The following is a 27,465-nucleotide window of genomic DNA, read 5'->3' as shown; positions in this document are numbered from 1 at the left end:
GTTCTGTTAGGGTTGCTTATTTTCAAAAATGTGGTATGCACTTTTAAAAGATGGGAGGGTAGAGTTCAAAGTACAAATCAAACTCTTATTGTCATTATTAACAAATTCTGAGAGACCAATTTTTGCCTTGTTGACCAACAGTACAAAACCCAAAGATAGTCAATTTACAAGGATATAAAACAGAGAAAACAGCTAATTCTCACCTTTGAGAACCTCAAAGAGAGAACCTTTTTTGCTTTTTTAATTATTAATCACTTGTCGGGATTTGTTGCCCATTAACTTCTGTTGGTAAATCTAGAACACAACAGGAAAGAGACATGGCCTTCCACCTAGAGAGCTTGTCTTTGCTCTATGTGACCCTGGCTAGCAAAGCTGCATCATGACATGGCAGAAAAATGACAAATGGCATGTAACATTGTACTTCCACACCGCAGTCATACCTGTATACTTTTGATTCCAGCTCTGCAATAGTATTTCTTGATGTCCACATCGATCTCTGTATTTCCGACAAAGCTGAAAGAAAGTAAACAAGACAAAGACGCGGGGATTAATGTTAAAATGTGAAAGTGAGGGAGGAAGGAGAGAATACATAGGTTTACTGTTGATTCATGTTTTTGTGTTTTGCCTTTGTTCTAATTTAGAGCAAGCAACAGCAGAAACTATTTTATTCTTCAAGGAAAAGGCTGCTGTGATTCTATAATTTTGTTATTGTCAATAAATCCCATGAAAAGACTAAGACAAACAACGTATTAGTCCTGCTAAAGTACTTTCTGACTTCCTGTCTGTGTCTTTTAGCTCCAAGCCCATTGGTGTATACTGAACCTGTAAATATTTTTTTTTAAAAGCAAATGTAATGTACTTATCGTTACTCATACAGGAGTAAACAATGCAGCATCAAGTCATTGTTGGTTTTGGACTTTTAATGGGATTAGTTGACAGTAAGAAAAATATGGAATATCACCAGCCTTATCCTTCAGAAATTACAAGCGACCACGCGTAAAGCCAAGAGTTTGTAAATGTGAGAGGTTCATTGTGTACCTGATCTGCAGGTCCATGATGATCTGCCTCTTGTCCACGTTCTCTGTGTAAACCTTCACCCCGTTCACTCTGAGCGGCTGCAGAAATACAGTCAGACAAAACAGGTACAACATGTGAGCAAATCTGATCAGACTGTGGTTCTGCTGTCTATTACTTACATCAACAGTAAAATCAGAAGAGACAAACAAAAGACTGCTCTGTACTAACAGCGGAGGAATAGTTGTCAACAGCTCCGATTAAAAACCCTGATTCACTTTGCTGCTTTTGTTCAGCATATACAAAATCAGTTCACGCGAGTCATGGAAGTTCAACAGCAGCAAAGCAGACAAGAATAGAAACACACCAATAAAAGATCTAAATACCTACACTTTGACTGAAGCTTTAAGCAGCAATATTAACCATTAATACCAGTGATGTTGCATGTTTTATTCCATTTAATACTTTACATTCCTACTTAGGGCTGTCGCGATAACCGCAAAATTGAAATACCGCAGAGGACGGCAATCACCGCAACAACTGCAATGTCTGTACTGTACACCTCAGGGCGTGTTAAATTAATAAATGAGTAACTATGTTCTGTAACGGTTCAAGGATGGATCGCCATGGGCTGTACGTGACCCGACTTCAAACTTGGAAGCTGTAAGTGTTGGCGTGTTTTGTGTTGTTTAACTGTTTATTTTAAATGTTAGCTAACTTGGAGTTGGCGTATTGCGCGGCTAATGTGGCTAGCAGGCTTGGCGATGTTGGACTAACGTTGTGATCCTGAGGGACAGTCCAGAGAAACTGTGGACAGTAGGCCTCATTTGAATCTCACTAACTAAGAAGCGTAGTGTGTCGGAAGCCTGCAGCTGTTTTTTATGTTGCTTTCTGTGGAAATTCTTTTATAATGTTACCATAGCGCAGAGTTAGTTGCGGACAGCCATTTGGCTCCGCACCATGGCGCGCGTGTGCGTTGCTGTGTATGTAAATTGACTTGATAGACGTGCCCTGAAGGTAATGATATATATTTCTGAAAAAGACACGGTCAAACTACAAAAGGAGTTTGCTTGGGAATGTTGTTGACTAGCACGCAGCAGCTAGCTTGCTCAGGCCATAAAGCTGCTGTTTGCTGTACAGTGAGGTGAGAGAGACAGACACTCTTACTCTGCTATATGACACCAAATTACTTCATTGATGAAAGATGCGATATTCATTCATATTCCCGCGGTGGAAATTCCTTCACTGAGACAGCCCTATTCCTACTAAATTGTACTACAGTGTATATTTTTTGTCAGTCTGTTTTTCCTTCAAACCGTGGTACTTTCATTTCTGTTCATTTTATTAAATGCTCCAGCATAGTGAACATTACGTCTGCTTGTTCTGTTGCCACTTGGAAAAGTGCAAAGAATAGTAAAAGACGTAATATCACAAGTACTACTAATAGCATAATTGAGTAGTTTTATGTGCCGTACTTTCTGTTTGTACTGTTGCTTCTGTGCAGCTGTCACAGCATCTTCTTTTCTTGTGTTACTTTGTTTCCGAGCTTCTGCTTTACATGTGAAGAATTCAGTTCAAACTACTAAAAAAAATGTACTGTATTAATACTATCATGATAGTCTTGGTGCGGTTATCTCGTCACCTTGTCGCCCATGTCGATCTTGGTGAAGCAGAAGGAGCTGAGATGAGGGTTGGCGCCCTTCACCGCCGGCTCGATGGTCTCTCTGAACAGCTTGTCCACAAACTGGCAGATGAACGGCCACATCTGCTTCACCGTCTGAGGGAGGAGAAAGAGGCGGAAAGAATTAGACAAATGTATCACGTCCAAATCCCACATGATCTCTGCCAGAACAGAGCTAGGACCTGTTTCAGATCAAGTGCAGAATTCTTGGTAACACTGTTAGCTGTTAAAATACAGTTTTTACTGCATGCATGGTGGATGTTTAATACACTCCATCTGAAGGGGGAATTCCTTTTTCTTCTTTTCATTTGTGGGAAGAGACAGGCAATGACCATTGTTTGGAGACATTAGAGATTTATTTGCACAGACACAACAAATGCAAGTAGACAGATTCCTGCAATATTAACCACTGTAAAGATACAGTAGAACGGTTCAGAATGCATGAAGGATGACTTTCAACTTACATAAATGACCACTACTATGTGCAAAATGGGTTAGAAGGGAACACTGACTATCTTCATAATCTTTAGGGCTGAAACCCTTAAAATAAAAATATAGAAATATTTTTGTAACTGATGACGACTGGTGATTTTTATTTTTCAATATATTATTTAATCTATCTATTATCACACGTTAACAGCCCACAAAATTATGTCTTGACACTGTATTTATTAACACTACAGTTAGACCTTGGTCCAAAGTGAGATTATTTCTTTCCCTTATATACACAGCAGTAGCATTTGGGGTTGAAGGTCAGGTTGACAGGAGGAGCCAGGGATCGAACCTCCCTACCATTACTGGCTGTCCCGCTCTTCCAGCTCACCTGCAGCTGCACTGCTTACTTTATCTGAACTAAAATTTACAATAATTGTAAAAAGTGAAAAGCAAGTAAAGTTGTGCCTATACAAAGCTGTAACCAGCAAAGCTCCGTTCACCTACAGCCAAACACTACAGTTACGACGGGATGTCAATTTATAGTGAAATGAACCTCGAAAAACATCCTGTCGCTGCCCAATGATCAAAACTGTCACTAATCAATATTCTGTCAAATGTCTCTATCTCTAATACGCATACACATTAGGGCTAGGGATGTCCAAAAGAACTAGGGATTCATCAGCACTGGGGTTATATTGACCTTATTAAACAGACTGGCTATTGGGGCTGTCACTTCAAAATTTAAAGCAAACTGTAAATTTTGATCGAACACAGGGTCTGTATCAGCAATATATTAGTAAAATACAAAAACCTGCAGCAAAACTACAGTATGCTTTTCCCCATGCTGCAGCTGAAATAATGGCAATAATTAATGTATCTGTTAATGTGCCACAGCCACATGCTGGCACTTGTAAGGGTGTTGAGTTCAGAGCGTTTCTCTCCTCAGTCTATCCTCTGCTGCTCAGTGACCCAGAAATACCTTTGAAGAATCTTTACAGGCTGAGGAAGGAGACGGCATGAATGTGTGTGAGTAAACAGACGGGAATGCTCTCCGTGCTGATCGTCACCTGAGATGCTCTCTATGAGGCGTGGTCACTCAATTGTTATACGTATATTAAGATATTAATGATACTGACATTGATTTACACTGATTTTCAACTGGACATAATGTTCTCAATGCCAAATATTAACCTAATTATCCATTAACTTCTTACTGGAAGTCCACCTGAACAGTAAGTGATGCTCTCTCAAGCAAGAAGTCTTGTTTTCCCCGACTGTCCTACACCTCCTTTCTCTCTGTGTCGATTGTGTTTTTTTATTTCCCGTCTTCAGTTTTCCTCTCTCCGTCACTGGGTAAGGGTCTAGCAGAGCTCCAGATTCAGATCCTATTTATATACCCTACCTGTCTGCCTCTGCAAGCTAACTAGCAGGCTAACAGCATCTGATGTAGAACAAACCAGTGACAAGAGAAGACAAAGACAGAGACAGAGTTAGAGAGCTTATGCATGTACCTTATTCAGCCACTCCACTCTCTCCACATCTGGATAATGGACCTGGAAAAAGAGATAGAAAGACAAGAGTTAGAGTTATGATTTTAATTCATCCAGTATACTTGTCATATAAAATTCTGTCTTTTTTAAGACATGTCCAGTCAACCAACTTGGTAAATAATTGCTGTATCCTTGTTGAGTGTCCAAAACTGAACAACTTCTGCAGAAATGTCAAACTTTGCATGTGCTTCTTAAAAGCCAAACTGCTTCAAAATTCCCAAGTTCAGCTGTGACTGAGGGAGATTTACAATGAAGGCAAAAACAAAAGTACAGACTATAGGTCAGTAAAGGAGGTCAGAATCATATTTGCAAGACAAAATATGTTCAGAAATATTATATTTCTCAGTCCCTGGAATCATTATGTAGCAGGACATGCAGCTGAAGCCACGGGTTATCCTGCCCGCTGTGCTTGCCTGTATGTGTAGCTCAGCCCCTCCCTCTGTGAGACAGATATGATGACAGACCGCAGAGAAGAGGGACGGAGATAGCGTCATTCAAGGAGGTCATACCAGTTGCCAGTTTATTAGGTACACCTAGCTAAAACTAATGCACTAAAATGGATGTTAAACAAACACGCTGTTGACCTTGAATGTCAACCTCATACTGCCACGAGAGGAAAGGTTAGGGGATCATCAAACTTATTAGGCTACATCACCTGGAAACCATGACTGTCTGAAACAATTGTAGGATTTACTTTTATCCAGCTAAGTGCAGGTCTCACTATCAGGTGTCTGTCAAATGATGGATCTCTCACCGAAGGGCTGCTGACTGTATCAGAGTGCTGACTACCTGAGGAGACGGAGTCTACGAAGCCACTGTGGGATGCAGTCTGACAGAGTATCATTGCAGCAGCATCAAAGCTGTTGTAGAGGACTGGAGGTTGCCTGTGACAGACCTGTTACATAACTCACATAATGCGAGGATTCTGCTAGACACTCAGGCCTGGGGCAGATCCACGTCAACCCTCAATTAGTTCCATAAACACTAAGCATTAGAATACAGACTACGTTGAGTGGACCAGGAAAGCTTTAGTCTATAAACACATTAATAAATAAATAATTTGTGTTTGCCTGCTTCCTCATTTCTCTGTTTCACATTCACTGGAAAATAAAGTTGTTCATAGCAGATCCATGATGTATTATCAGAAACTATTATCACAAATAAATTGTAATTGCTACATTATGACTTTGTAATGGTGTATTCAATTTATCAAAATTACTCACACAAAGTGTGTTTTATAAAAATCTTTTATATCGTTTTTTATTCTCCACTTTCAAACACAGTTTTAAAAGTACACTTGTACTGAATCAGTTAAGTTAAATAAATACGGTATTTTGAAATAAACGTTTTATATTATTGTCATTAAAGTCACAATTCGGGACCATAACCTAAAACCAGGGAGCTTTAAATAGGGATGCACCGAATGTTCGGCCACCTAAATGAACCGGCTAATTCCATTGAAACGGCCCAGAGCGAGCTGACAGGCAGGTTAGCGACTTCATCCTGTCAGTTTCTCTCTTTACAAAGACAAGTGTTGCAGTATGAGAGTCCTGCCTGAAGAGAGGCTGTGAAGTCTTCATGTTACGCCATACGAGAACCACATTCAACATTATTTATCAAATTGGGTCGGACTTGATGAATTTAGGTTTTCAAAATAAGGCGTGTATATAGGATGGAAATAAGATTAATTAGATTATAATGACAGAAAGTATAAAACATATTAAATGTGCAGATTAAAAGTAAATGGACACACCCCTCTTGGGCGTTTTTAATTTATGCAACGCAAAAAAAAAAAAAAAAAAGGCAATATAAATGGTACAAAATGTGAATGTACCTGTTTGGTGTTCAGCAAATTTTTCATTATATTCAGTTTTGGTTACGGCCAAGAATTTTCATTTCGGTGCATCCTTAGCTTTAAATACCATTTTGAGAGTATGTGTATTTCATAATGTTGCATAATGTTAGTGTAATTTACTTGAAGAGTTTTTAAATTATAATTTGCGTCCCAGCATTCTCAACACACCACTATAGTTCTACTTCTTCAAAAAGAAAATAATTACATGAAACACCTAGGGTTGCACGGGTATTTTCATGAAGATTCACTGGAGATTTTCACAAGAGCATAACCCTCTCACAAAACATCACAGTTTCACAGCACTAGACCTTTTTTTATTATCATGATCATTTACAGTGACCCTTAAAGGAATGAAAACAGAAGGGTTTTTTGGTTATGTCCTGGCAGACATGGTAACTTGAACTCGATGTATTGCTGCAACCCTTTTCACACCACTACCCTTTCATTCTGCTAACGACATAGTGTAGCTCTAAACACAAGGACAGTGTTTCTTTTACTCCAGGGAGAAACACTCTAAAGGAGTACAGACTCACAACAGCCTGCTGCATGTATCTTGAATGCAAGGTCACTCTGTCTCACACACACATAGCGCCTGTGGCCCCGTGTGAGACATGACGCCAGCTTCAGTCCATGTGCACACAGTTGCCATCTTACACACAAACAAACTCACACAGATGCATGTCACCGTCTGATGATCCATTTATCTGTACGTATCACATGATACAAGTGAGTTTGTTGATTTCAGTGTGTTGAGCTATTGCTGTGAATTTTTCCTCTTGTTCTGTACTCTACTTCCTATTGCATATTTCTTTTTTCCCTGTTTTCACCATGGACTCATGACCTAAACTACATTCAACTACAGAAAAGTGTCGCTGCCAAAAAAATAACAATAATCTGCTCAGTTTCTGCTTACAACGACCCACCCTTTTTGGTGGCAACACCACTGTAAAACTGACCCAAACTTAACACAGATAAACACCTTTAAAACAACCAAATCAAGGGAATTTATTAACATAACAAGATGATAAATTAAGAACACCAAAAACACAAGAACATAACACAAAAATGCCCCAGCAGAGAGGCAGCAAGATCAACAGTCCCAAATCTAGAAGCCTCTACTTCTGACTCTTGCACAGGAGCGTTTTTTAGCCCGCCTTCCAAGGCCAGGTGGACCTTGTTCAGCAATTAGCTGGAGCACTCCCAGCGCAGAACTGGAGGACAGAAAAGAACATGGACACAGCAAAGGGAAAATTTTCAGATAACTCTAATGACACAATGCTGAACAAGCAAGATGCGTTGTATTGAAGCTTTCACAAAGTCATCCACTGCTCAGCATCCATCAGTATCTCATTAACAGATCAAACACATCATTAGACCTGTATGGAGTTCACAGCCAACTGATCATGAAGCAAGCTTATCATTTTGTGACTTTAGTATGTAATGAGAAAGTTTTTTTGTTTGAACCAGATATGTTGGTATCTGCTGTTAACAAGAACTTCTCTTGGCATAACAATATTAAGTGATATGCTGTTACAAAAAGTTTCTTGGTAAAATGGAATTGTGTGGTATAACAACAACAAAAACTGTAAATAAAAAATAAATCAGTGAAAAGAGACACTTTATTTTAACTTGTAGTTATAGCTTAGATCGTTTTTGGACCTGCGTAACCTAGATGAGATGTGATGTTATATCATTATAAGTAGAGCTCGATCAGCCAGGCTGGTATTCCTGCCGACATTAGCTTATTGCAGATACATCAAAAAGAAAATGCAGTACAGAAATGCCAAAGACATGTCTGAGGTAATTCAGAAACACGGTCAGGATTAATGTGATTGTCCTCCTGAGAAACTGACAAGTTTATTTGTTAACTGTAAAATAAAATGAGCTGCTCAGTTCATATCTTAGGGATTCTTACTAAAAATGATCAATGAAGATGTATGTTTAAGTAAAAAAATGGCCAATATATATGTTTTTAATATAATTGTTTTTAAACTCAAAATCAAATATTGGCACAATTGTATTTGCTTCCAAGAACAGCGCTAACGGGCTCATATTACTGAAATATAGGAAGTCAATTTTACCAGCTGTCGGACCAAGAAATCAGGAAACACTACACATCCCTGTCTCGTGCTGTCATGGGAACCCATATGTGATGCACCATGAATAGCAACAAAGGAAAGGGATGAAGTAACATCAGTTTTCACTATATCCAAGTCAAGTGGACAGAGAAGCCAAAGTCGGTGGAATGAAGCCAAACATGTAAATGGGAAACAAATCGGAAGTCTATGTTTACACTATGAACTCTGCGAGTTTCTTCAAGGTTAACTACTTAAGGTGGAGCTGTGCCAGACGTGGCTGCGATGTGTCCTTGTTCTGTCCTTTGTAAGGTACCTACACTAATAACAGCAGTCAGCTACACTGGCTGCTTCTGTTGCAACTTGGAGGATCTGAAAACAAAGCAATGGAGTTGGAAGCATGAAGTAAAAGGAGGAAAGAATGACTCATCTGTGCAGTGAAACAGACAGTGGCAATGTTCTCCCCTTTCAGGATAAAACTCAAAATACATGTGCAGAAGAGGAAACCAAGTTGATACGGAAATAAAAGAGAAAAGCACTGAACAAATACAGACAAAATAGCAATAAAAGTTCTGGGAGACTGAACCCAAAGAGTAAGAAAGGCACCTAGATAAATGGGAGATAAACAAAACAGTGGTTAAAAAAGAAATGTATTTATTTTGTACACATTATTCCATGGTGTAAAATGCTCTATAGCCTACAGTGACAAAGCAAGGAAATCTGATTCATTTCCTCAAAAAAACTGGGAACATTTCTCTGTCCCTGTAGTGGGAGGGTAACATGCAAATACATTTATTTACTACACGCAATGTGATCTACCAACCCTAAACTCAATTTCATGTGAGTGCAACAGCATCTGTATTTAATACATTTGAAAGGAAGGTGCGAATACTATATATATTGAATTGTTTTTTTGTATTTTCCTTTTGCTTTGTTCTATTAACATTCATGCCAATAAAGCAAATTTCGTTTTGACCTGACTTCTTTTCTCCGTGAGATGGAAGAGTTTAGTTTACTGCTGCAGAGAGCCCCCCGCTGCAGTAGTGCACGGATCACGTGTAAAATTCATCCAGCCAGAATGAACGATCACCAACTGTTCACAGCGCAGCGGTCGTAATAACGACACAACCCATTACAGGTATCGAAGAGGGAATGGGGCGTTGGGGCGTACAGGGACAGGAGATCGCGGAGAGACCGGGCACGGTGTGGACGGTCGGTGATACTGTATGTGTTTCTGCTGGGGTTTCCCAAAGCAGTTTTTCCAGGTGTGCTGTACTTAGTGCAATCTCAGGCAGGATGGGCAGGAACGTACGATTTCCACATACTCAGGACGCACTGAATGAAACAAACCGAGGTTTTTACACAGCGGCTGCTTTCCCTCCCGACTCTCCTGGCAGAAGCCATTAAAACTCCAAAAGTTAATCATCCATAACAGGTCCTCCAATTACACGTGCAATATTTTTGCACACAAAATTTAGTACTCTTTATTCGGGGTGTTAGTAAACCCAGCCCCTAGTATCTTGATGTAAAACTGACTTATCCTGATAGACATCATCACCCAATGTCTGTTACAAATAACTTCAATCATAAAAAATAGCTGAGACAAATGACAAATAAACAGACTTCAAGCAGAAGAACATTTTGGCTGCTATTTACTAGCAAGCACTGGGGGCAGGTAGCATGGACCAGACAGAGAAAATAAACCACTATAATGGATTTGACAAGATGTCAAAGAATCACTTTAGAGTCTGAAACCTAGAGATATTTAGCTCACAACTATATTATATATATATAACAAAACATTTTTGCATTTTTGCTTCAAAAACCTCATAAACAAAGAATCGATAACAAAGATGATCCCTGATTCATTTTCTGACCATTATCAACTTTATCTTGCTCTAAATAAGTTTTTTAATGTTTGTAGTATTGAGGAAAGTGTTCATATTTTGGAGAAGTGAGTGGAAGGCCATTTTCTGACCAAGAATGGCACAGTGTCAGAAAATGCAGCCTTTTTTCAATAAGAGCAGAGACAAAAAAAAAACATAAGAAAGTAAAAAAATAAATAAATAAATCAGGGTCATCCGGCAGTACATGGCTCAACTTTCCACTGTATAAGAGTAGTGCCATGATAACTTTCCAGACTTAAAATCCTGACAGAATTCTAAAACGCTGGGCAGTGCTTGTGTAGTGCATCCAATAAGCCTACAAACTTATGGATGTATCACTCACACTGGCTTCCCTGGATAGTGTTTCATCTGCCTGTAGCAACACGCCCACACCAGCACAAACAACTGCATTTCTTTATACGCAGTGCTGTTTCCATCTCCCTAACCTCAAGAACAGCAAGTACAACAGACTTGAAGAGAAAACATGGCTCCTGAAGGGCCTCCAATACAGTATGAGAGGTTGGAAGGTACCTTGCTTTGGAAAAGGAACCATTAGAGTTATGAAGTGGGAGGATTTATATCTGATCGTGTTTTGTTTTGTGTGACATGTAAATTTTTACCACCCTTGAATTTTTTGCTAAGCTTGGTGAGTTTTGTTAAGGCCGCCAAAAATGTGTTTACTTTGCAGAAAAATAATTCCTTCAGTTTTAATAGTATCCTCGCATGTTTCATGCTCAGGCACTAATAGGAACCAAAAATGGGAAAAAGCACTTCTGGGACCAGCAGCCCCTCCCACTTGGCAACTGTATTGTTGATCAGTACTAGTAGGATTGCAGCCTGACTTTTGGTGATGGATGTGTCATCTTCTTTCACTGCCTGCTTACTAAAGATCAACGTCAGTTTCGAAAGGAAGGGCAGTGACTCTCCTCTCCAGGGTGAAGAGAAAAACAACAAAGAAGCCTGCTCAGTCAGCTTCTCCTGCAACTGCAGAACACGATGAAAGGTGCATAAACAAGGAGTCTACATGACGACATGGTTGGTCCATGCTGACTATATTTAAGCTGAGAGAGATGCAGAGACGAGTTGTCGAAGACATGAGCAGGACAGACTGCAGCCAGGAGAAAGATCAGACGAGGGAATCTGAGTGCTCTATTGATCGAAGGGTGGAAACACAGAACCGGACTAAAGTTTTATAGATTTCCATTAGACAGCCTGCATTAGAGTCTGTAGTTAGCTACAACTACTTCCTGCGAAAAAAGGGTCTTAGATGTTATTGATTTGGGTTGAACTCGATGCACAATATTACATATTAATTTTTTTTATTCCCATGTTGTCAATGCATAATAAAGCAAAAACATACACTTAAATCCCTCAAAACAGTCTCTTCCTTAGGCAGGAAAACATACCATCAATCCACTTTCTGATTGCTTAAGCTGGTGAAATCGCAGTTAATTGTGTTGTTGATGACACTTTTTGCTCATTCACTGTGCTTTCACAGCATGCTGTGTTTCTGTTGTGTGTGTCACTATAACCCTTTTGACCAGCTAAACTTTCCTCAAAGGACAATATAGTTTGAATACATTTGAATGGAAAGTGAATATTTGGCAGCAATGTGCCATGGTCACCTCTCAGCTGGTGCCAGGAAGTCAGAGTACTGACCTGACTTCCTGTATAACTACTTAAAACCAAATATCTGAAGGGTTCACCAATAATGATTTTTTTCCACTTACCCAGTTGGGCAAATGCGTCACAAATTTACTTGCCGCAAGTCAATTTTTACTTGCCCCTATACAAATAGTTTTATTTATTACTTTCACTTTTCGGCTTACCTGACACATCGAAAAGAGAGATAAACATGCATAATCCATGGAGAAAAATAAATCAGTGAAAAGAGACACTTTATTTTAACTTGTAGTTATAGCTTAGATCGTTTTTGGACCTGCGTAAACTACATGAGATGTGATGTTAGGTTGTTTGAGGTACACAGATCGATCGGATCTTCCTCCAACCACTTTAAACTTGTGTCTCCCAATCTTGCAGCCACAACTGATGATAATGAAATATGACCCGAGTCCGGCCGTCAACGTCTGCAGCTTACGCAAACTAAACATAAACTGATTTTCCCACTAGCCTTAAACGCACCATCAGCAAATCTAATACCTGCAGTAAATTTACGGTACATTTAAGAAAATTTTAGAAAATTTAACTCCAGCACACTAAAACAATAACAACAAGGTTACTTTTACAAGACAAGATTGTATGAAACTTTTAATCCTTGAGGGCTTCCCCTCAGTATAAACAGGCAATACTTTAACAAGTTCAACAGATATGGATGAAAAAACAACCTAAAAGTCAAACCCAACATGCTGAAGAACAGAGTTACAAGAAAACAGTCCAGACTCTTTCAGACTGCAGGTAAAAGCAGGCCAAAGGAGCACAAGGCCTTTCTGTTCCTCCACATAGTTTCTATTCACTGCTGTAGGGCAGAGCCCCACCCTTTGGCACATCAAAAGAACAGGGAAGCCCCACACGACGTGTTAACCGAGTACACAGAGACGAACTGAAGGCATAGAGAAACAGAGACGCAGAGAGAAACATCTCCACTGCGGTCATAGTAACTTTCCATGTCTGTGTTTTGAAGGCATTTGAACTGTTACAAATCACGTTGTTTTAACATTTAACTATCAGGCAGAAGGCATATGCTGAGTTTGGCGGAACTTTTCCAGCACCACCCTATCCACACCTACAGCAGGAACTTTCCCAGTACAGCAGTTGTCCTCCGCTGACTCAAACACTGCCATCATTCATCTGAAGGCTTCCAAACCCACACACAAACATCTTAATAATCCAGCTTGATAGTGCTCTGTTTTGTTGTTTAGTGAAAAGTTAAAAAGATATGCAGACTCAGTGTTTCCTCTAGGATTTTTTTCAGCAGCAGGGGCAGGATTGATTTTACAGTGATGGCACAGCATGTTTTGGGCATCAGCCCTAAGCCTTAATGGCAGGAAAACCCTGTTAATATGACCTCAGAATCATTATAGATACCACTGTTCATGTTTGTCTTCTGTGTCTTCATTTTACAGCTTCTGACATTTATCTGTAGACATTAATATGAAAAATAGGCAACATGAGAAATCTCCTCCCTTCTGAGGTGCGTTTTATTTGCACATTAAAATCCAAAGAGAAACATCTCCTCATCAGCTTAACAGGACTAGTTTGCATCACTAATTAGCTTTACTAACCTCAGCTCCTCTGGTCACCTCCGTCCTTTCTTTTCCAAAACCACTTTTTCAGACTGAAAACTGAAAAGTAATTTATTCAGTCTGTACAGGACAGAGCTGCAGGCTACGTCAGTTTAGTCTAAGTTTGTACCTGATGTTCTCAACATTGGACAAGTAGGCAGTAATAAAATACAGCCTCCAGTTACTTTCTATAAATTGAGCTACTGTTAAGTTACATAGCAGCTATGTAGCTGCTGTAGAAGCTTTCCTGCCCAGCTGCACAGTCTGAAGGGGAGGGGAGTTGTTAGCTAACTTAGCGCTAACCGGCTTCGCGTTCACCGTCACTTTCTGCCGCTCAGACAATCAAACACTCGCTACGCACCTCCTGATTCAGAGTTACGCTGCTCTTATAACACCATCCGTCATGTTTGTTCTGCATAGGACGAGGAGAGGAAGCGAGCAGAGCATTGAGTGCTGCTGTGCTCGCACAGTGTGCAAGTGAAAACATTTGTAGCACATAGTCTAATGATCGTGGGAAATTTTAATAGCGGCGGTCGTGATTCAGAATGCATATAGAGGAAACACTGCAGATCTCAGTATAATAAAGATATTTGATCAACTGAAATGTCAATTTAAGAGCTTTTTCTGAGGATCCAGTCTTCATCAGTGAATAGAACTGGTTCTGGTGTTGAGAGCTCAGAAAAAAACTAAAGTGCTGAAATTATTCTTCTATTAATCAATTAGCAGACCAACTAACTGCCTTAATAATATATTGGGCTTAACTGCTAAAAAACTTGAAGACTCCGGTAACTTATGATAGGTACTAACCTTAACCGATGGATTGATTTAATAGTGTCAATAATGGTATGGTTCTTTAAAGAACCTGGGTGGCACCTGGGGGAGGGGCATTCATTTGTCTGTTTTGATTTCCCCTGCTTCACCTTTGCTCCACTTCTCCTGATCAGGTTATATGTGATAAAACAGCATTTTATGGTTTATTTTTATACGAGGAAAAGAGGATTAATACATTTGCTTTAATCTACATGAAGAGTTGATGTGAGCTGTGTTGATATAGCATAACAAACACGTGACTTAAGGTTTACACTGAGTGCCAAGTTTTGGATTCTAGAGGCGTGTTCCCATCAGCTGGGTTGAAACAAATACTTTTTAGACCTGAGCAAAAAGAATTTCAGGGGGGTAAAAATGGAATAAAAAAGCTTGGCTGTGTTGACCTTCCTGCATTCCTTTGTTTCAGCTCATATGAGACCCTGATGATAGAGAAGTGCCAATAACAGGTCTCTTTATCCGAATCTGCACTAAGGGTGCAGCAGTGTGTTTGACAGCTCTGGGGAAAGTTCTGCTGGAGATCATTTACATGCTTAATAAAGCCGGTTTAGAGTTGTTGTGCAATGTACAGCAACTGATCTGTCCTGTAATGTTCGCTACATCATTATTTATTTGACAAAGACGTTCCGGTTTATTACTTAAATTCCAGACAAACTGATGCCAAAGAGGCTTCTAGAGATAACGCATTTATAAAAGCATTAAAAAGTTACAGTATTTGACCACTGGCTGGTGGCTGCAGCAAATTGTCTAATTTGGAATGTCACTGTTTACAAAGAAAATCTATTATATTTCATGTCATGCATAGCTAATCACATTATGAGATTTAAAGGCTGCAGAGAGGATTGTTACTCCGCTTATCTTTGCTCTGTTTATCATAAACTTTATGATTTTTCAGCTTATAAGGATCAAAGGATTACAGGGCAATCGAGTAATCATGGGCGGACACACCCATTACAGAGTTACAGACTGCATGAAAACAGAGACTGAAAAGACAGCTTATGGCTTCTTTCAAAGGCACACGTAACTTTGATAGATAGTAAGACCAAGGGTCTGTGATGTTTGATAATGGTAAATGGTGGAAAGTGATGAAATTAGAATGAACAGGACAAAAGTGTATAAAAAAACCAAGGGATAGGAAATGTAAAAGCCTTTTTCTTGCAGTGTTGTGACTTCAGTGTTTCCCACAGAATGACACTGTATCTGTGGCGCCCACGAGAGGGGGGGGTGAGCAGTTGATATTGACTCGCAGCTAAGTACAACATGCTAACCTCCACAACGCAATTGTATTCTAACGTTAACATAGTTATCCATATTAGCTAGGTTTCTTGTTTGCTAATAACTTATTTAAAGGTGGATCTCAGATTGACGGTATTGAGTTGAGAACATAGATACACCAACTTATCAAAGTGACCTTGTATGCTACAAGGCTAACCATTCAACACTGCTTTATATTGGAACTGTTTGACAAAAACAAACATTAATTCAAGTTCCACTTAAACAACTGGCTGTATTAAGAAAGGTATTTTTATTGAGAGGCTGCAACTAACGATTGTTTTTTATTATCATTTAATTAATGTGCAGATTATTTTCTTGATTTAATCAATTGGTCTATAAAACAAGAGAAAACAGTGGAACATACCCATCACAATATCCAAAGGTACAAAGTGATGTAATCAATGTCATCTGACCAGTAGTCCAAACCCAGAAGATATTTAGTTTGTGTTAAAAAATTAATCTTTCAATCAACTGATCGATGAACGCTCTGACATATTGACATACATGCTCCTGAATGTCAGTGAGACCACAACAACTTTATGTTTTCCTGATATTATATTCTTTTTGTGTCTGTCAGCAGTGAGGGGAAGATAAAACTGTAGCATTACCTCAGGTGTTCTCGGCCTGTTAACTCTGAGCTGCTACGCACACTGCCCATCAATGCTCATTCAAGCCATATTTTCTGAGAGAAATGGGCTGAGATGATGGGCTCTCCAGCAAAATCCATATTTTGGTGGTGATCACAGTTGGTTTGCTGCTTGCCAATATATTGCAGATGTGGTTCATTTTGCTGATGTTACATAAATACAGAGCGTATATTGGTTTTATAGTTTATGACATTTTACCCATTGTGTTTGATGCTGCGCGACTAAAGAGAAAATTAAATTAGTCCGATGTCTATAAAGGTAAATAGACAGGTAATATCACAGAATAATTATTTATCAAGCAAAAATACCGAACATGTTGCTAGTTCCTGCTTCTTAAATGTGAGAATTTGATGCTTTTCATTGTTTTTATAAGATTAGAATAGGGCTGAAACAATTCATTGATTAAATCGATTAATTCGATTACTAAAAAGCATCGACGCAAATTTTTTGCATCGATCCTGAAAAGAAAAGGATTTGGCTCTGACTGTCAGATTTTTCTTAGGAAATTCAACAACAGAGAAGTAAGCAGAAGCTGTCGTATCAAATGATTATTTGTCCCTCACAGTGCTTAGTACGTCTCATGCAAGGATGAAACAGTTAGTTGTCTAATTAACAACTGATTAATGAATCAACAGAAAAGTGATATTTGAAGATGTAAATACACTGTTTTCAGCTTTTTAAATGTGAGAATTCAGATTAGATATTACACGCTTGTTTCTGCCGATGGTTCTTTAGTTGCAGCTTTGAGTTAGCTAAGAACTCATCACAGTGACTCTGGGACTTTCTCTATTCCTCATCATTGAGTTTTGAGGTCAGTGTGACAAAGGTGAAATAGATAAAAAGGTATCTTCTATGAAGAACTGGGACAGGGGTCAAAGTTCAGAAGGGCACGTCAAAGCTTTGACATCCTTTCACTGGTTTCTCAGTTTCCCTTTAATCAGGAAAACAAGGAGCCTTCAGTCAGCACTGTTTGGTTTACACATCCAGATGTTATTAGCCACGTTGTTTAGGGTTAAAACATCTGTAACACAGACTTGTTCAAACATGCAACATAAAGACAAAAGAGAAGCCTGCTGACTCACAACATAACAAACATGACAGCTGCTCTCCACCGCTGTGTCTCTGCTTACCGCAAAGCTTTTTGCATTGGCCCGGGGTTGTTGCTGAGCTGCGTGTTTTCTCAAGGTCTGAGTGATAATGGCTGTGTTGATGGAACGCTCTGTGATGGGAGGTGGTTGTGTTCGGGTCTTGCTGGCATAAAGGGTCTGCCGTTTCATATATCAGTATAATTTTTAATATGATAGAAAAAATTTGTGATATGGATTTCTTTCCCACAGATCCGATCCCCGATCATTCCTTCACATTTTTGTAAGTTATAAATAAGTTTTAATGCAGGGCGGGGGGGTGTTATTGAGCTAATATCTCTAGTCTTTTCAAAAAGAGCCCACTCATTTGCACATAAGTAGCTCTGTCTACTCAATAAGTAAAAGGAAAGTAAAATCAATAAGGTCTGAGCTTGCAGATACTGCTAGCGGGACCTATAATGTAAGGTAATGTCTTGAGAGAGACATTGTGTCATTTTAATGAAATCGAATTTGACTTGAAACGCGATAAAAAAAATAAAAAAAGATGTTTATTAGTGATGGGCACCTAAACGCAGTACTAAACAGGTCCAGGCTGAAGATCGTACTGTTCATTATCAGGCTGCTCTCAATGTCGACTCCTGCACACACACAAACACACACATGCGGGCACACATACACACAGCGGCCAGCAGAGGGAGAGGTAGCGGGTGGGGCTTGCCATGCAGTGAAATTCTGAATCGGAGAGTGGAGGCTACTGGATTAATTGGAGAATGTCCGGTGTTTTTCTACAACTGCTCTTCTCTTTTCCACCTTAGTTTGCAAACCAATAAATCACAATCAACAGTCAAATAGCCACACGAGTCTCGCCGGTGTCCGCCTGAGATCGTATGTTGGCATGATATGTATTGCTAGGAAACAGCAGTGTGTTTACAGCGAACAGCTGATGTAGTTACGCTAAATACTGGGTCCTGAGTTGTTTGTTTTAAGTTTTCATCAGCCAAGAGGTTTCTACACAGAGCCGAAGTCAGTCTCCTCCTCTCCAAAACAAGCGGAACAGCTGATTACAGCAGGTAATAAAGCTCGATAAACATCACGTTCCTCCGACGCTCAGGCGACACAGACGTGAGTCCTGTAGCTCTTGTTGGCTGGAAATGCTTCAATAACCTTCTAAACTGTCGCAATTTTATTTTCGCGTTGCTTTCTCTGTGCTGGAGTTAAGTTAAGAAATTTATGGCTTTATCCAGTTAAATTAAATGTGTAACGAACTTTATCGCGCGTCTCTCCAAATTTGTAGTTCCATGCTACGCAAACAACTATAATTAGGTGTAGGCCTACATTAAAATATGGCAACACGTAAAATAAAACAATTTATACAAATATACATACACGTATACACCCCAAACATTCCACAGTGCGTTTTGTGAATTTGCATCTGGGGTGTAAACAGCAGCAACCAGATGACAATATGAAAGTTTCATCTTCACAATACAGTCTGACACCTGGGAGACAGAGTCCATCTTGACTGTGTTTGAGCACCAAGCATCATCAATGTAAAACACAGTCCACCTCCTCTTGCCGGAGCCTTGCGCTGACAGCTCAGAACATGGACCGCCTGTCGAGTGCTTGATCTGGGATGTTGATGGGGCAGGTCTCTGTAACAATGTGGACAAAACAGTCTCTGAATTCAGTTGTTTGGTCAACATGAGTCCCATTTTGTCCAGACCGGATCTTCAGGAGCAGAATTAAGTCCAAGCTGGGCCAGCATGGCTCCTCTCCCGGCTCACTTTCCTCTCCTCTGAGCGATCACCACACCTGCCGTGGCGACTGGTCGGGTTCGTTTGGGCTGGGTGGATCTTGGTCTGCTGCTCATCATCATCGTCTTCATCTTCCAATGATTATTTCAGAGGTAATACGTGTTTTCGGCAAGAAAGCCAGAAAAAAACTGATAAAAACAAAAGTGTAGCAAAGTTTGAAGGAGCTACCGGCTGCCGCTTCTACAAGTGCTGCAGGTTTCCATAGCAAATGTCACCCAACATTATATTGCAATAGGGCGGTCTGCTTCTGAAACAGTGAACAACATCCAAACCGTGACGACATGTTTGTTCGGCATCTTTTAAATTGACAAACACCATATGTGTAATTCAGGACACAATTCAAACAGGATCAATAAATGAGGTGTCTGTCCCCGTTGACTACTGTACATTTCTTTTCCAAAATAAGGTCCCATGGGGCGGAAGGAGAATGGGGGCACTTAGGCTCTTTATATCATTACCACAGAAATACCCTGAAATATTGTGATATTATCTTGGGGCCATATCACCAAGTCATTAACTCAGCTAATGCATACTGTACTCAGCAAATATTTATTTAGAAGGAAACCTGTTTTTACATTACATAGATATAAAGTCCACACATTTACACTCAGTGGCCTCTTTATTAGGTTAAATCATGTTTCAGCACAGAGGTCATAGTTAGTGGTGGTGTTGTACTGAACTATATTATCTTCAGAGGTGTTTGTAATATTCTGCCCCCTCATATAAAAAGGATAGTGTATAATGAACATATCATTGAATTTACACATCTCTAAAAATGTCTACAAAAACAAATACCATTATAAACGTTGTAATGGAAGAATCTTTTGCTGAGTATTGAATTGCAATAGATTGTATAGGTGCACTTAATAAAGTGGCCACTGAGGCAAATTTTTCAATTGCAGGTATGAAAGAGTTGTTTGTTTTTGTAAAGAAATCTTCCTCATTAATATGCAAATCTATGCAGTAAAGTGCTCCAAAATCTAATCAGGCCATTGATTCTCTGAGGGCTAAGTAAAGTTTTTATCATGCAAGGACAGGTGTGACAGACGACCAGCCAAAACAAAAATAATCAGTCCTGTCAGGACACACAAAAAGATTTTTCATCTAGCAAAGAAAAGATTACATACTTGTCAAGTCAATTTCACTAATATAGCCGAATATTACAAATAGACACATTTTGAGACTACAATTTTGTCTTTAAACCACGAGTATCCCTCCAGATAATAGGTGTTTCATGAAGATTGGAAATTATAAATTGGAACCATGCATTACTGAACCAATGCTTTTCATCTATTGCTCCTACTGATCTCTAACAACACACGCCAAAGCAACTCATTTGCAGAATTAGCTCTGACAAACAAACGGTACATAATATAGTATGTACAGCCTGTGAGTTCACACCCCATGCTAATCTCCATTCCTTGGATGCAAGCAACTAGTCATTTTGGCTGAATGAGCTTGTTTCATGTAGACCAGAGAATGAGTAGACAGAGAGAATGGCAGCTATGTGGATGTCATGTTGTACACAGACAGGCAACCACACCAAGGGAATGTATGAATACTAGGGCTGCAACTAAAGATTATTTTCACTGTCACAGAGGAGTAAAGAAAACCACAAAACATTTACATTTAAGAAGTGATTGAGAAGGCCATTAATTTAATAGGCGTTTAATTGTTGCAGCTCTAAAGAATACAGAAAGTGATCATCAGAACAGGTTTCATGACTCTCCTGCTTTAACAGTGCCATCCTCGAGAGCCCCGCAGGCTCAGAGGCCATGTGAAAATTATTAACTGAAGACTACAACTCCTTTGGATGATCAAAAGGAGTCCTGGATTGTTCGAAAAGTGTAAGGAAAGGGTAAGGAAAAAAACTTGATACTGTACTGTCAAGTTATACTGTGTTCTCCAACAAAAACATATAAAGATGAGTCCTGGAATGGATGGGGAGCTTGTGTGTCTTTAACTAAAGTCCAGAATGTGTGACCTTTCCATGGCTATTTGTGAAGCCCTCTTTAACAGGCAACAAAGTTTGTTTTGTCCTGTGGATTAAAATGAAAGTGCTGGAGTATCAAGTGTCAGAGATGATGAATCTCTTGATCCCTGGTGGCCCTGAATGTCACCATGTTGTTTCTCCGAGGTTAAACTCCACTGGACCGTCTGAGAAAGATCTTCCAGAGACTGATGCACATTATTAATGCACTGCAAGTACTGTGAAACTTCTGGGGAAACCTATGATCTCACATTGCTGTATTAGCTGCCAGCTACACTCCCCCAAAATGGCCTTTTCCATCAATAAAATGATTGCAGTCCCCTATATTATGAGAGTGTAGTGTTCAAATGCTTTATGTCTCATGTCTCATGTATATGTGTAGTCAAAGTTTCCTATGCAATTTCAACACCTCACAAGCAAGGTTGAGTGTTGTGAATTAAGTTATCGCTGTCAGCCAGTTTGGCAGGCAAACAGTCAGTGTTGACATCTTTTACTTGGTATTGGCTGGAAGAACATCCAGGGGAAGGGTGACACTTGGAACAGACTCAAAATACAAAGCAGGAATGACAACACAGTGATTACAGAGACTTACCCATGGTGGCAGCTCAACAGTAGGCACGCTTTGCTTCAATACTTTCTCCTCATGCTCCAGGAATGCTAAGGCACGGTTTATCCTGAAGTCCTTACTGCCGTGGTTTTTCCTCCAATAGAACAAAATGGCGAGTCCAATCATGACCCAGCTAAAGCTGAACCCAAAGTACCCCAAGATGTAGATCGGGCAGATAATGGCAAAAGTCTTGCCGAATATAATCCACATTTGCTTGACATCTGTCAGAGACGACTCTGGCTCTGCGTCCAGCGCCCTTGGGGACAGAGGTGGGTCTGTGGTGGAGCTCACCGCGGTGCTGGCCGCTGCAACGGGTCCATTTGCCTTGACACCTGGTGCCGCCGAACCCTCCATCTTGGTACTTATTTCCCCACTGGAAAGACATTTTGACAGACATTTACACTAGATGCTAATGTCTTGTCACAAACAGTGGCTTACAAAATTGCATTTGTTTCATGACTGCCAATTAGAGGCTTCATGGTGCAAGATATTTATCTTCAATCACAGACACGCTGTAGTTCTAGTCAAGCACAACATGTAATCAACAAGCTAACTTACTAGCTCATATATGTACCATTGAGATGCTGTGTTTTAGGCTTACTTGGCCTTTTTTGATCAATGCTAACTACAGACTGTAAGGTGCTAACACTGAGTGTGTAAGGACAGCACAGGGCTGGTTAAATGTCTTTATAAAATATCTCCCTTCCTGTGAACCAAAGACCTCCCAAAAGTACCAGGCTCCAAACAACTAAAAATTTGATAACATTATAATCTAAATTATCAGGAAGCAAGTTCAACATGTATCCATGAAAATCTCAAAATTAGAATTAATCTAAACTAGTTTTGTTTGTTTGTTTGTTTTATTTTTTTTAATCAAAAAAGGATACCACGGATACTTGTGTGGTAACCTTTTTATATACAGTCTATGGTAGTAACGTTACTAGGACTTATCCAGAGTCTCCATGTTACAGAAATCTCTCTTCAACAAGTAGATAGTAAAAAGTTGGTAACTGCAAATGACTACCACCCTTTGTTTAAGCTGTATTTGTTTAGTCTACAAAATGTACACAGTCATGTAGCCTACAAGTGAGAGCCTAACTTACACTTCATACCCACAACAACCGCTGGCTGAACTGCCATTCAAGTGCCTGACCTCCTATGCAAAAATGCTAGTTTTTGCTACCTTTCTTCCTGAGAAATCTGAAACAAGTAAGAATTTGAAAAATTGGAAGCGTTTAGAAGCACTCTTTAATTCGGCATACATCCAATACAACTACACAAAATGTTTTAGTGGTATTTCAACTTTGAAAAGTGCCTCCACCGTTTTTCCCACAATCTTCTGCCAAAACCAAAACACCCCGCCGTCGAAGGCAACGTTAATTGTGAAGCGGTTGTGAGAGTAACTTAGAGATTTTGCTGAAATATGTGTTGCTAGGTTTTGTTGTATGTATGCCGAATTGAAGAGCAACGACTATTAAATCCAAAACGCACTGCAGTCAATCATGATCGTGTGTACAGTTTTACCGCTAAGCGCAGCAACTCTTAACTGCCTTGTATTTTAACAGAGTCTGTCGTGACGTTCGATCCACAAAGTGACACGTATTGAGGCTAGGAGTTCACCACCAGCACTGCGTAAACCAAACACCAGCGAAAATACAACTTCTTCCTCTGCGACCACCGCAAGCAACACTCACCGGTATCCGCCTGCGACATTCGCTCTTCTCCGAAAAATAAACTACAATTCACTCTTCCAGCCCAGTCCACTGCATAACCAGCAGGCAAACTCTGATAACCCTCTCGCCCTTCCCTTCAGTACATGCGGCTGTGCGAGGGCGACCAGTCAGTCTGAACAACCCTGCAGGAAACTGTCATCGCGGGAAAGAGGTCAGCCTCCGTCAGGGAGGGAGCTTCAAAACACAAACACATCAGCGAACCCGGACGCCATCTTGCGGCAGGGACAAAACTTCTGGAGAGTGAGTTTCTAAGTTTCTATTTCACTGTCAAGGCAATGGATGAAAATGGGCTGTCTAGTCCAGCAAGCCTTAATCCACTTAACTACATTGAGGACAATACAATATAAAAACCAATGATAAGTATGTCTCCACCACAGTGTTATTGTTTCTAGATTAGAAACTACCACAGGCCTACTGGTCATACTCAGTAGTAGCATGGATACTTTAAATACTGTATCTGTTAAAAATATTTAAAAAATAAAAATAAACAATACACAAGACAAAAATCTGAATTCACCCCCTTTTCTATTTTTACAATAAAGGAAATCAGGTTTTAAACCACATTTAGGGTCTTACTATGATGTCTAGTTATTCAGGTCATTCTTTCATTAGATTTTCTGTAGCCTACATTTGATTTCTCTACTGGATGTCTAAAAGCCTTCACACTCCCAGGAATAACATTGTGGTGTACTGAACCATTGTTGCATTTTGCATTGCATTTTTTTGTATTGTCCTAAAAGTTGGTCAATTAAATGTGAATATATATCTAAAGATAGGCTACAGGAATCAGCCTTTCAGTTATTATTATATTTATTATATTAATATTATTATCTCCTGAGCATCAGTGATAGGCTATCGGTGAGGTGAGGTGCCTACGCAGAGCCCAAAGGATACTAAAGGACAGTACCCACCCAGCCACAGCCTGTTCACCCTGTTGCCTTCTGGGAAGAGATACATAAGTTTCAGCTGCCGCACCACCAGACTGCAGAGCAGCTTTTCCCTCCAGACTTTAAGCTTGAATTCATCCTCAGCACTGCTCCACTGAAAATAGTTTATTTCTGTTTAGCCTTTTTATAATTGCTTCTATATTAATGTACATTGTCTGCTATCAGAAGGGAGGTACAAACTCAACTTACTAAATAACCTGTTGTATTGTGACAAAATAAATCTACCAACCTACCTGTGTAACCTATAAGAACTTATTTAGAATTTAGAAGAGATTTAGGGCATACTAGGTCATCGCTGCTCAGTGTGCTGTTGACAGTGAGCTTGCGCAGAGGGCATTTCCCCACTAGATGTCATAGTAATGTTTGTAAACTGAAGCATCACAGCTGATATGAAATATAAATCCATATCATAGAAGGTGAATTCAAATCTGAAAAAAAAAAAAAGAACACAGTCCAATGACAGTTGATATCAAGTGAACTCATAAAAAAACTGCTAAATAAACTGTTAGCACTTCAGAGAAGAGCATATAAGCTACCTACCTTATACATGGTGGAGCAGTAATAAGGAGTCTTGTAAAGTATATATATATAAAGTAAAATGTTTACAAGGTGGTTGTTTATTAGTCATTATTATATGACACAAGGTTGTCGAACAAAAGTTTGTAGTCCCTTCATGCTACATACACAGAACTTAACAGATAGAAATGTGTATGAAAATATGATAATATTTAAATTAAATAAAACAATAGGCAATACACAGTTATTTACATACAAGAGCTATATATATACACATACACACCCCGAACATTCTTCAGTGCATTTTTCAAAATTTGTTTCTGGGGTGAATGTAAATGAAAGCGACAAGATGACGATTCTGTCTGATATTTGGGAAACAGAGTCCATCTTGATTGTGTTTGAGCACCAAGCATCATCACTGTAAAACAGAGAGTCCACCTCCTCTCACCATGCCGGAGTCTTGGGCTGACAGCTTGGTACACGAACCACCCACCGAGTGCTTATTCTGGGATGTTGATGAGGCAGGTCTCTGTAAAGATGTGGGCACAACAGTCTGATTTAAGTTGCTTAGCCAACATGAGTCCCAATTTGTCCAGATTGGACCTTTAGGAGCAGCCTTATATCAAAACTAGGCTAACATGGCTCATATCCTGGCTCTCTTTCCTCTCTTCTGAGCGATCACCGCACCCTCTGTGGCGCCTGGTCCAGTTGATCAGGCCAGGTGGATTGTGGTCCGCTGCTCTTTTATTCAAAACCCTGTCTTCCTTTCCCAGTGACTGTATTTCTTTCAGAGGTAACACATGTTTCAGCTATAAAGCCGAGAAAAACAGATGAAAAACAAAGTGTAGCTAAGTTTGAAGGAGCTACTGTCTGCTGCTTCTACGAGTGCTGCTGGCAGCAATAGCAAGTTTCTGAACAAACACTTAAATTGAAATGAAACACACCTGTAATTGTAATGCACGTTGACTATACGTCCTTCCTCCCGAAAGCCTTTTTGTCTTGTGCCCCTCAGAAACTACCTCATTTTTTAGAGAAAAACACTTTAGATAAGAGAAACTTTAGTGAATTAACAGAAGATAGTGGGTTTAAGTTGGGTAGTTAGATGTTCTTTTTTTACCTACACATATGTATAGACGTAGGCCTATGTGTTTAATGCAGCGATTCCCAAAGTGAGGTGCATGCACTCCTGGGATCTGTGAGCTGCCTCTAGGGGGTGCGCGACAGGAAAAATGTAATGGTGGTGTGGTAGTGTAATAACTACAACAATTATTTTTGGTGGAATTTTTCATGAAATTCTTCAGAAAATTGTCTTCTCTTCAACTTGGACATTGATGTGTGAATATCCATGTATATATATACCTTGGAGTCCATTTGCATTTAGTTCAAGAGTAAGGTGTCACGTGAGTCACAGGAGACCAAAGTAAACTGAGACATTAAGTATTCCTTACCAAACTAAAAAGAACTAAAACTAAATATTATAAGAGTAGTGATAAAGAATTGTTTTAGAGGACAAATACAGCCTGTATAACACTGCAAAGCTCATTATTCTCGTTTCATTTTCTCTCCCCTCTGAAGCGGTGCTGGGTAATGACAGGGAGAGGGATGAGGAGGAGGAGGAACAATGTGCTTCCTAATATGAAGGCGGGAGAGAAGCAATTTGCAAAGCTGCTGTATTGAGGCAATAAACGTTTGTGTTTCCAGACTGTTCTGGTCACATTTTGTAATTGTAAAAATACTCTACTTTGAACAATTACAAACGCAAATGATGCATGTTTATTCATGTAAAATCTCACGCACAGGCAACACCTTGGCTTGTCCAACAAGTTCAAATTAAAAGACAAGATACGTTGCCCTCTAGAATGAAACACAAAAGCATATTCTGATCTCACACCCCCGTCAGCAGGGCAACATCATTTGTCAGTGCCTTTTAATACCGTTGCAAATCAATGTTGCAAAAAGTATTGGACATTTACTCTAAGGGCTGTTACTCCCTCCTGGAGCCTTATACAGGGTTTCATCTTCTTAATTGTCATCTTTTTCATCCCACTTCAGTTTGCACTAATATTTTGGCCTGTGTGGTGTAAAAACCAGTACAAAGGGAATTAAAAGCACATCTAGTTCCTCTGTGTTGAAAATTCAATAAATATGCAAATAGATTTGGTTATATTCATTCTGAGCTTGTGCAATTCTCATCGGACCATGATTGACCCCCACACAAAAAACAGCTCTATAATTCATATGTAATAAGGTCTATTGTGGGATTTCAGTCTCTATTCTTTGTGTAGCCA

The 27,465-nt window shown here is 39.6% G+C and overlaps 1 protein-coding gene across 3 annotated transcripts in view; it reads right to left on the bottom strand.

The window, feature by feature from the left end:
- LOC123971937 (extended synaptotagmin-2-like) overlaps positions 1-23,895 on the bottom strand; it is a 57,598-nt gene extending 33,703 nt beyond the window's left edge. The window contains exons 1-7 of one of the 3 annotated variants that reach the window (XM_046051037.1): positions 23,303-23,392; positions 23,085-23,181; positions 21,967-22,354; positions 4,642-4,683; positions 2,657-2,791; positions 1,039-1,115; positions 441-513 (exon numbers count right to left, since the gene is read on the bottom strand). In XM_046051037.1, coding sequence (XP_045906993.1) covers positions 441-513; positions 1,039-1,115; positions 2,657-2,791; positions 4,642-4,683; positions 21,967-22,335 — 696 coding nt within the window. In that variant the 5' untranslated portion in view covers positions 22,336-22,354; positions 23,085-23,181; positions 23,303-23,392. Of the gene's footprint in view, positions 1-440; positions 514-1,038; positions 1,116-2,656; positions 2,792-4,641; positions 4,684-21,966; positions 22,355-23,084; positions 23,182-23,302; positions 23,393-23,675 lie in introns of those variants that run through there. The other 2 variants (XM_046051036.1, XM_046051038.1) reach the window with 2 other exon arrangements.
- Positions 23,896-27,465: the final 3,570 nt, after the last annotated feature.

The sequence above is a fragment of the Micropterus dolomieu genome, linkage group LG06 (assembly GCF_021292245.1).
Source record: "Micropterus dolomieu isolate WLL.071019.BEF.003 ecotype Adirondacks linkage group LG06, ASM2129224v1, whole genome shotgun sequence".
Taxonomy (NCBI): domain Eukaryota; kingdom Metazoa; phylum Chordata; class Actinopteri; order Centrarchiformes; family Centrarchidae; genus Micropterus; species Micropterus dolomieu.
Note: the sequence above shows the minus strand (reverse complement) of the source record. Positions and strands in the feature narration are given on the sequence as shown.